The 11,032-nt window shown below is 37.6% G+C and overlaps 1 protein-coding gene across 1 annotated transcript; it reads right to left on the bottom strand.

The window, feature by feature from the left end:
• Window positions 1–8,175: 8,175 nt before the first annotated feature.
• LOC111896700 (calnexin homolog) lies at window positions 8,176–10,867 on the bottom strand. Its single transcript, XM_023892674.3, has 6 exons — window positions 10,648–10,867; window positions 10,502–10,571; window positions 9,049–10,178; window positions 8,898–8,969; window positions 8,700–8,813; window positions 8,176–8,612 (listed from the first exon to the last, which is right to left on the bottom strand). Exons 1-6 carry the CDS (start codon window positions 10,741–10,743, stop codon window positions 8,469–8,471), a joined length of 1,626 nt encoding a protein of 541 aa, XP_023748442.1. The 5' UTR covers window positions 10,744–10,867; the 3' UTR covers window positions 8,176–8,468.
• Window positions 10,868–11,032: the final 165 nt, after the last annotated feature.

Below are 11,032 nucleotides of genomic sequence, written 5' to 3'. Positions count from 1 at the left end.
TGGAGTTTGAGTGTTTATGAAAGAAAGTAAAGTTTTTGATATTTAATCTTTTCACGAAATCTTTATTACTGGTATGTATTATAAAATAGTTCTCTATGGAAACATACTCTTTACCTTCGGATGAAGGTGCGAAATTACTCTTTACTCGTGTTTATGACATTTAGGTATTGTAGTAACCTAGTAGTATAGTTTCACTTTAGTTTCAATTTTATTTTTTGAATAGAAAAGTCGTGAGAATTTCATTTTGGTTCAAATTAACAATTTTTTTCCTTTTAATAGGAAATGACATACTATCGGGTAAAATCAAATAATTGGGATTTTATTGTTCAAAAAATAAAATTTGAGACTAAAATAAAACTTTTCCAAATATATTGGGACATTTCTGCCAAAATCTACTCATAATTCTCTTGAGGGCAAAGTTTTTCGCAAACTGAGTTCAACCCATGCAGGCATGGTTCCTAAATATGGAATGCTTTTGATAAAATTTCGAGGCGGGAGGGTGTAACTTCCGTTTAGTTTTTTTTGGGGCAGGTAATAATAAATTTATATTAATTACTTTTATATATATAATGGAAATGTTAAATGTAGAAGTATGTATAAATTCATTTTAAATATGTTAGATGGTATAAACATGGCGAAACATGTAAAGAAATTCATTCAGGGATAAACACAAGATTTTGGGGAAGACATTGGATAAGAATTGTGTACGAATCATTTGCTTTTTGCTTAAACTATGTCTCTTAAGATTTGAAAAAAAAAAACAAAATAGTTATGGACGAATCTTCTTATGGTGTTATAGTCAAAGAAGATGCTATTTGGAATATATTTGGTGACTTCAATCGAGTTTATTTTGTGTAGAAAGAAAATGTTCACTTATGGACCTTGAACGACGCTTTCTAGAAGTTGTATCCATGCTAGACTAAAGTAACATTTTTATTATCCTAAGGCAACCTTTCTTGAATGCTGCATGTTGCAGGAAATTATTGTTTTAGAAACCTCACTGAAATGTTATGCAATAACAATTTGTATTGTGTGTTGTGAGATTTAATTTCAGTGGTTTTAGGCCCGACGGGTTCACTTTTATGTTTATAAAAAAATTCTGGCTATTGATGCAAGACGATGTTATGTGATTCGTCAAACACTTTTAGCAAAAGGGTTTCTTCTCAAGGGGATGCAACTCCTCTTTCATCACTTTGGTCCCAAAAATTAAGGACCCTCTCACTCTCTCAGATTTCCGTCCCATCAGCCTCATCAGAGTGTATACAAGATCATGGACAAAGCGCTTGCAAACAGGCTGAAGAGGGTTATTGGCTCAATTATTGATGAGATTCAGACTGCCTTCATCCAAGGTCGCAACATCTTAGAAGGACCCCTGATCATTAACGAGGTCTGTTCCTGTGCTAAGAAGTTAAAGCACAAATCATTTCTCTTCAAAGTTGATTTTGACAAGGCTTTCAACTCTATAAGTTGGAGGTTCTTGGACAATATCATGACTCAAATAAATTTTGGCGATAAGTGGCGCACTTGGATTATGGGGTGTCTTGAATCATCTAGGGCTTCGGTACTTATCAATGGCTCTGACACGAAAGAGTTTCCTGTTACTAGAGGGGTTAAACAGGGTGACCCCCTCTCGCCCTTCCTCTTCATCATTGCAATGGAAGGCCTCAACGCTGTCATGAAATCTGCATGTCACCAATCTCTTTACCAAGGCATCCAATGTCCTAACAATGGACCCTCAATCTCTCACCTTTTCTATGCGGACGTCATGTTTGCGGGTTCATGGAATAGTTCAAATTTTATAAATCTTTCTAGAATCCTTCGGTGTTTTCATGCGTCTTCCGGGCTCAGGGTAAACTTTCGCAAATCTAAAGTTTATGGCATTGGTGTTTTGGAAGGGGAAGTGGCTAGTTGCGCTCGTATCCTTGGTTGTGAGGCAACCAGGTTCCCCTTTAGCTATCTTGGAGTCCCGGTTAGGGCTAACATGACAAGAAAGAGTAATTGGGCACCTATTAGCGACCGTGTGAAAAACTGTCTCTCCTCATGGAAAGCCATGTCTCTGTTATTTGGAGGTCGATTGACTTTGGTCAAGTCGGTTTTAGGTAGTATTCCGCTCTTTTGCTTTTCCTTATTTAAGGCACATGCTTCGGTTATTGATACCATCGAGAAATTAAGGCGTCGTTTTCTTTGGGGCGGTAATGATGATAAAAACAAAATATGTTGGGTTGCTTGGAGTGTGGTTTTAGGCCCAAAAGATAAGGAGGCCTTGGAGTTGGGTCGTTAATCTCTATCAATGCAGCATTGCTATGTAAGTGGCTTTGGAGATTCAAAAATGAGCCTAACGCCTTATGGTGTCGCGTAATTTGTGGGATTCACAATTGTTCCAGGAAACAAATGAATTTATGGGGAAAAAAGATTTTATATGGAGTTTGGTACAACATTGTAAAGTCTGTTGCTTCCCTTAACTCTTTAGGTATCTACTTAGCCTCCCTTTTAAAGGTGAAAATTGGCTTTGGTTGTAACACCTTTTTTTGGCTTGATGAATGGACGGGAGTTGGTTTGCTTGCCACGCGATTCCCTGCCATTTTTGATTTGGATAAGAAAAAATATGCTTTTGTTGCTGAGAGGATGGCCCCCAATTGTGTTATGTGGGATTGGAAACGGCGTCCTTCCGATAGCCAGAAAATTGTGGAGTTGGAGGAGGCAAATAATTTACTTTGCCACTTTTCTCTGAATGAAGGTATGGATCATTGGGTTTCTAAAATTTCCGGAGACGGTGTGTTTTATGTGAAAGATCTCAGGGCGTTGATCGACAACAATTTAACTACCCCGATGGATAATCCTATATAATGGATTAAAATTGTCTCGCTAAAGGTTAATAGCTTTGTTTGGCGTGCGTGTTTGGACCGGATCCCTATGAAGGTGGCTCTCTCACGTAGGGGCATTCTGCCTACCTCCATTTCATGTCCCTTCTGTGACTCTGGGAGAAACGACTCTTATCACATTCTCCTTGGGTGTGAAGTTGTCCATGAAGCTCTGGTGTGGCTTTACCGGTGGTGCAATATGCCTTTTCAAAGCTTTGCAACGATCAAAGAATTTGCCAAAACATTAGGAACTTTCTGAAGTTAACATGGTGAAAAAATAGTTTATTGGTAAAAAAAAATGGTTGATTTGAATTGTTTATCCGGTCTAGACTTCTTGTTAACAAAATAAAACTTGTGAATTTTTCATAAACTTGACTAAAATATTGAGATTTGCTGGATATTTCCGTTAAAAAAATAATGAACCCATTAGATCAATTCACCTGGCACTTAATCTCCAAAAATCACCCTTTTTCCTTGGTAGTTTTTCTCCATTGGAGGTAAAAACTCCGACTAATTTCATTAAATTTTTCTTATGTGATTGATAAATTTAGACGATATGATATGTGTCAAAACACGTCGTTATTGTTAACTTGTCACAACCAAAACGACGTTATAATCGGGGGAACACCCCCCCCCCCCCCCCCCGGTCATATCTCGTTAATAGTGAATCTTGTTGTCATTCATCGGATGAAACACAAAAAATTTGAACGTTAGGCCCTTTTGACCGTTGACAACGGTCACTTGATGAAATAAAAAAATTATTTTTTCTAATTATAAATACATTTCATTCTCATATATTTTATACATATTTTCTTTATTTCTTCCTATATTTTATAAAATCTACGTCTAGTTCAACAACAAAAAATGGAGCAAAATCCAAACACTCCTCCACCAAACCAAAACTCAAACACACAACCACAGACAACATCTCCTATCAGGTTTGCCGGTTATGAGAAATATTTAGCCTTTTGTCATCTCAAGCTTCACCAAAAAATCTCATACCAATGAGCATCTTTGAATCCCGCATCCCGCATCACTACCACTCCATTTTCCTAACTCACATTGTCTTCAACAAAATCTTTTCAGCCAAAATTCAAGTTTACAGCAAAATCTTTTTCCCATGCAACCTCAAACACAACCACAACCACAACCTCAAACAAAACCACCACCTCCAACACAACCATCGATTGAAACACAAGCATGAGGTAGTAAGAGAGGGAGAGGGAAATAAAGAGGGAAAGGGAAAGCTATAACGGTTGAAACGAAAAATGAGGAAGCTTCACATTGGTGGACACCGGATGATGAAAATGCTTTGGTACAAGCATGGTATGGTATTTCAAAAGACGAATGTCGCGGAAATGGTATGATGAAAGATGCTTATTAGGAGGTGTTGCTCAAAAAATTCCACACTATATTGATGAAAAAACTGTATAGCAATATGGACATGCTTAGTAGCAAATGGACTCAAATTAGCAAGCGGTGCACAAAATCAATGATATTTACAACCGGCTTGGGGCACAACAACAAAGCGCAACCAACGACTTTGATTTGTTCAAAGCTGCAAAAGAACAATATCGGGTCGAGATGGGACACGTGTTTGAGTTTGAGAAAGTGTGGGAGTTGTGTGATTTGATCCAAAATGGATTAAAACCCCTACATCGGTGGAGGTTCAATCCAAAAGGTCTCGAAATTCGAGCTCAGTTGACGTGTCAGACGCACAAACTCACATCAACCTAAACGTCGACACCGATGAGATCCCGGATGATATCGAGGAGATCACCCCACCACGACGACCGCCCAGATGTGACAAAGCGAGGCGCACTGCAAGGCATGCAGAGGAAGTTGAGCCGAAAGAAAAAGATGCAGCGGAAATGAGAGCGAAATTCGATGAGCACAATTTATTACAGAAAGAAAAAAAAATGAGTTGAAACGTCGCCATTTAGAGTTACTAGAAAGGCAAGCATGGGAGAATCATTAGAAAAATAAGAAAGCTAATGACACATCAGGTACTTCCGGATCCAAAGGGAAGAGCTCGGGGTGATCGCATCGTATACACCACATTGTTCCTCATTTTATTTGACTTTGATGTATCTGGATGTTTTGGTTATACTTTGATTCTATTATGGTTTTTATAAAACACGTTTGAGTTGATGGTTTTATTATAATTAAAATAAAATTTTTGGTCTTAATATTTGGGACGTTTCACAAACGAATCATACGTACAATAAATAATATGATTCACACTCATCTTCTTCAAGCATCACTCACTCTATCATTTTGGAATTATGTGTTTGATGTATCTACCTATCTTTCAAATATCACATCCACCACTACCATCCACAACTTCACTCCTACCAAAATTATATACTTTTGACAACCTTCTTTATCTCACCTTCGTACCTTTAGGTGCTTATGTTTCCCCAATCTCACCTCTACTACCAAACACAAGCTTGACCCTCGTAGCACTCCTTGTGTTTTTCTTGGTTATCCATCTAATCATCATGGATACTTATGCTTACCACTAAACTCATCCATACCTATTATATCTCGACATGTTATCTTCAAAGAAGATATTTTTCCTTATTGAAATTTATCACCATATCACAATAACTTATATGTGTTTCTTAAACCTACCGAACCCTCTCCCTATCTCTCTCGTTACCAAAAATACTCTCAAAATTCTAGTCGACAAACACAAATATAGACCATGTCTGTACAACCCCAAACCAACCCCCCACACCCCTTCCTCAGCTGCTGGTAATCCTCGGCCCAATCAACTAGGACCTATTCTACACCAATTTCAGCCCAACAACCCAACCCATCATCGATTGTTTATAACCTGCCAACTAGCCTATAAACGGATGTATCCCCTCCACCCTACTTTGTCACACCCCATCTGTCCATCCTACAACTCATCCTAGGTAAACAAGAGCCAATAATGGTATTTTTAAACCCAAACCCAAATATTCCTTCCGTAATCATGGCATTTCTCCAATTCCTAAAAACCCAAAAATTGCTCAATTAGGAAGATGCCATGCTTACCGAAAATAAGCTTTACTTAAACAGAATACTTAGAAACTTGTACTTAAACCACATGATGCAAATATTATACGTTGTCATTAGCTTTTTCGACATAAATTTCTTTCAGATGGGTCCCTTGAATGATACAAAGCAAGATTAGAAGTAAATGGGAAATCTCAAGAGGTCGGTGTTGATTGCGATGAAGTGTTTAGTCATGTGGTTAAACCTGCAACAATATGCATGATACTTAGCTTGACACTAAGTTGCAATTAGGATTTACATCAACTAGACGTTAAAAACACCTTTTTACATGGCTCTCTTAATGAAACAATATTTATGCACCAAACCCCTGGTTTTCATCACCCTTCTTGTCCTAGCTAAGTGTGTCGGTTACGTAAGTCTCTATATGGACTTAAGCAAGCTCCTAGGGCCTAGTACCAACAGTTTGCTACATATCTTCTTCAACTTGGTTTTACATGTAGTAAATGTGATACATCGTTGTTCATTTACACCAACAGTTCTAATCAGACCGAATTGTTACTCTATGTGGATGATAATATTCTCACCGCTTCCTCCACAACACTCAAGAATGAACTTCGAAAGCTTTCTCTGGAGTTCGAAATAATAGAATTGGTTCCTCTTACTTACTTCCTTGGCATTCATGTTACGCGCACTAAAAATAACATGTTCCTTCATGAACGCAAGTACGCCGAAGAAATAATCAAGCACGCCAAATTAGAAATGTTAAAATCTATTGCAACTTCAGTCGATCCTAATTCAAAGCTTAACATCATATGACTGGTGATCTGGTTGATCACCCCTCCTTGTATCGAAGTTTAGCCAGTGCACTTCAATACTTCACATTTATAAGGCCCGACATCTCCTATGTTGTTCAACAAGTTTGTTTTTTATGAATACCCCACAGGTTCCTCATTTTAATTCTCTCAAACGTATTATTAGATATCTTCAAGGTACTCTTGAACTTGGTTTACATATTTATCATTCCCGGCCCACTAGACTTATAGCTTACATCAATGTTAATTGGGTTAGTTGCCCCGATACCCGACGATCTACCTTTGGCTATTGTGTTTTTCTCAAGGATAACCTCATCGTGAGGTCTGCTAAAAGACAACCTACATTATCCCAACCCAGTGTTGAGGCTAAGTATCGAGTAGTTACAGAAATATGTTGGTTACGTAACTTCTTTATGAGCTTCATGTAGCGCTCCACCATGCTTCACTTGTTTACTGCGACAGTGCTTTTGATGTCTACCTCTCTAGTAATCCAGTTCAACATCAACGTACAAATCATGACGAACTTGACATTCATTTTGTCCGAGAAAAGGTAACACTCGTCCATGTTCGAGTTCTTCATGTACCTTCTGTTTATTAGTACATTGATATCTTCGCCAAATGCATTCCTCAATAGTTGTTTCTAGATTTTAGATCTAGTCTTAGTATCCAATCACCTCCTACTACGAATGCGAGGAGTATTAACCATAACTATCATAAAATTAGGATCACAATTGTATTTAAATGTATTTTGAATGTGTTAATCTATATCTAGTGGTAGAACGTTGTATAAATGCACATTAGTAACTATCTTCTTCAATCCCTTTAACATTCAATCCATGATTTCATCGTGATTCCCTTGACTATTCAATCGATTCCCTTTAACATTTAATCCATGATTTCATAGTGATTTACTAGGCCTTCTTCAATAACTATCTTTCCTATTATTCAACCATAGAAACATGTTCAATAACTATCGTTCCTATTATTCAACCAAAAGAAACATGTTACATCGTCGCCGCTGAAAAAGATAGGTAGAAGTCAGAAAAGACATTTAGTTGTCGCTACTAGAAATAGATGGTAAAAAGGTGGAGTCATAAATGAAATATGATGGTCATCGGTGTGAACAAGTAAACGAAGATGTTGACAGGAGGGTGAGGAAGAAGTCGAACTCCATTTGTTTTTAAGGTTTTTTTATATAGAAAACGAGGTTTGATGATATTACCATGTTTTGGTTAATAAATTTGAAACTACGTACCATTAAATGGTAAGTTAAGATTAAAACTACCATGCAGGATAACAGGGCCGTGGAACCACAGTGAACGTGGAACCACAATGAACGGAACGACATGAAAAGTTGGAAAGGTTAGATTCTATTCATTGTAATCTAGTTAATATGTTTAAAAGAAATAAATATAACGTATTTTTCAGTATCCGAAATTGTCATTCATTATCCTAATCCAAATCCAAAAACCATATATTCTACTTTTTTTAGAAGAGCCGAAACAAAATATTCGGATTTCGAATTGGATGTTCGAATACAAATTATTGTTGAACACCCTACATTTTACATCTTTATTTATGATTGATACGTATTTTGATAGAAAATAATGAACCCATCACTCATTGGAAACCGCCATGCATTGCTGAATTAATTGCTACATGTCCGAATTTATGTTTAAAAAAAAAAAAAAAAAAAAAAAAAACTCTGATATACGATGCATGGTTTTTTAAACCATCAATAAAATAATAATAATAAACTAACACCAATAGAATTCTACCAAAACTCATCTCTTCAGTCAACTTGTCGTTGCTCACGTCTTGCATTTCTCTTACGAGCACCGGTCGCATCATGATCATCTTCATTATTCCCTCCTTTCCTCATCTTCCTCTCACCTTCATCCTTCTTCCCATCTTCCACTTCCACTTTCACCTTACCCTGTTCATGAATTATATTTACACATGGAGTAATTAATTACACAAAACCTTTTATTTACCGAAAAACCCCTCAATTCTTGATACTTACATGTTTCTTCCCACCAAACAACACCTTCAATGAGATACTACAAACCACAACAACAATCGAAACCATAAGTCCAACTGTAAGATTCGGTTGTTCCTTAGCCTTGTCAACAAGCTCCTATAAAATAATATCGCAAATTCAGTTTCAAATAAAAGAAATTAACCCAAAATAATAATAATAATAAAAAAAAAAAAAACTTACCAAAACCTTTGTCTTACGTTCGCCCAGAAAAGGCAGTTCAGCGATCTTGTAAAGAACGTCAAACACAGCTTTCTGCAACAAATATGAATAACGATTTAAATAGATAAATAAAACCAAAAAATGAAAGGAAATTGTTATTTAAAAAGATCACCTGAATCCCTTTAAGACCATCTAAACCGGTTGACTTTTCCTCCGCTTTTCGTTTCTCGTCTTCAACCAAAAACTTGGGTTTCCACGTGGCATCCCGGATTGACTTTGCGACCTTTTCGTCGTTTCCGATCAAAATGTTATCAAACAAGATTCCATCTTGCATGGTCCAAATCTCGATACCAACAGCGGCAATTGGGTCGAAATTAGGGTTTTCAAGTGTAAAGTAATTAGGGTTTGGAATTTGTCGTGGCTTCCAGATTCCTTTATAATTAGGGTTTTCAATAAGAGGTGCATGCCATTTACCCTTGTAATCTGGATTCCGTTTCATTGGTCTTTTCCATTCCCCACAACCGGGTGCCGATTCACATTTCGGGTTCTCAATTTTTGGAGCCTCCCATTCGCCGTCCTCCTCATCGTCCCAATCTTCGGGCTTTAACGATTCCGGATCCTCGATTTCCTCCGGCTCTGATTCCAGCCATCCTTCCGGCATCTCAGCTTCCTCGTCTAAGATTTCCATCGGAGCATTCTCGTCCCAGTCCTCCGGTTTAACCGCATCCGGGTCTGGAATCTTGGCTCGCTCATCCCAATCTTTCGGTTTTTTATCATCCGGGTCGGGAATCGTCTTTTCCGGGATGATCGATGGCTGAAAATCTTCGGTTGATAAGAAATTTGCTTTCTTTTTCTCTTTTCCGTCGACTAAGATTCGCAGGTCGTTATCCCCGGGGTTTATGATTGCAGTGTAGACATGGGTTAATTTGTCGGAAGGGACTGAAGGAGGAGAAGTGAGGTGGTGTTCGGTATACTCTCCATTAATGGGGTTTTTGTGTTTCAAGATGAAATGGACTTTATTTGTAGCACCACATTTGTCAGGGCCGAACATTATTGAATAAGGTGATTCGTTGTTGAATAGTTTGGCGCTCCAACCGGAATCTTGTGGACGGAGATATTTTAGATATGCGCCACCGCATTCCAGACCCTGTTGAAGGCGGACTTCAAATTGGAGGATGGTTGTGGTGTCTTGCAGGTCTAGAGGTTTTTCGAGCTCCTTGACAATGGCGTATTTTCTAGCTTTTTCACTCACCAGCAGTCCATAATCTTCATGCCCATCGCTTTTCGAGTGTTGCCATACACCTACAGGTTATGATTTATGAAGAATGCAATTAAGTCCACAAAGTTTTACAAAATTTGAAGAAATAACACATTTGCATGCGATAAATTGACATCAAATGTTGAAAATGTCCATGAAAATTAATTGAACATAAGCATGTGAATTGTGATGTGGAATAATTGACGCCAACATAAAATGCAGTAAATTAAAGTCATGAAGATACCGATAACCGTTAATTCAAAATATCACTATCAATAAGCATGCACGTCTAAGCGAATTGTCGCATCATTCGAATAATATATAATGCAAATTATTATTAATCCGAACCAATTGGCCCAAATCATACCTGAATAATCTTCATTCTCAGATACGATCCACCTCCCTTCAAAAGATTCATCGAATGAATCGTAAAATATCTACATAAACGAAGAATAACCGTCACCGTTTATGAAATTACAGATCTACAACACATTTATGAATTAGCTCACTTACAGAGTCCGAAGAAGAACATATCTGCGTAACGAAACAACCTATCAAAAGCGCAGCAAACAACAATGAACAACGCATCCTCTGCTCCCTTTCTTCCATAACCTAATTAATTAAAGAGATTAAACTCCACCGAAGATCTTCTTAATGATGATTGATCCGAAGAAATCAGATCCAATTTTTCAGATTGTTATTTGATCAACTGGCGAACCGTGTAGAGCGAGAGACTGTGGCCTTCTTCTGGTTCCGTTTGTTGAGGTCCTTATAACGATCATCGAGGAGTTGCGTCGACTTGGTTCAACCACTAATAACATTTAACACGTGAAATGTGCCAATAGAAATTCGCCACGTATTAATTAGTTCGAAACTTACAGTGTCATATTCTAAAATT

The sequence above is a fragment of the Lactuca sativa genome, chromosome 1, assembly GCF_002870075.4.
Source record: "Lactuca sativa cultivar Salinas chromosome 1, Lsat_Salinas_v11, whole genome shotgun sequence".
NCBI classification, from domain to species: domain Eukaryota; kingdom Viridiplantae; phylum Streptophyta; class Magnoliopsida; order Asterales; family Asteraceae; genus Lactuca; species Lactuca sativa.
The sequence above is the reverse complement of the archived record's forward strand: the minus strand, read 5'-3'. Positions and strand labels throughout refer to the sequence as shown.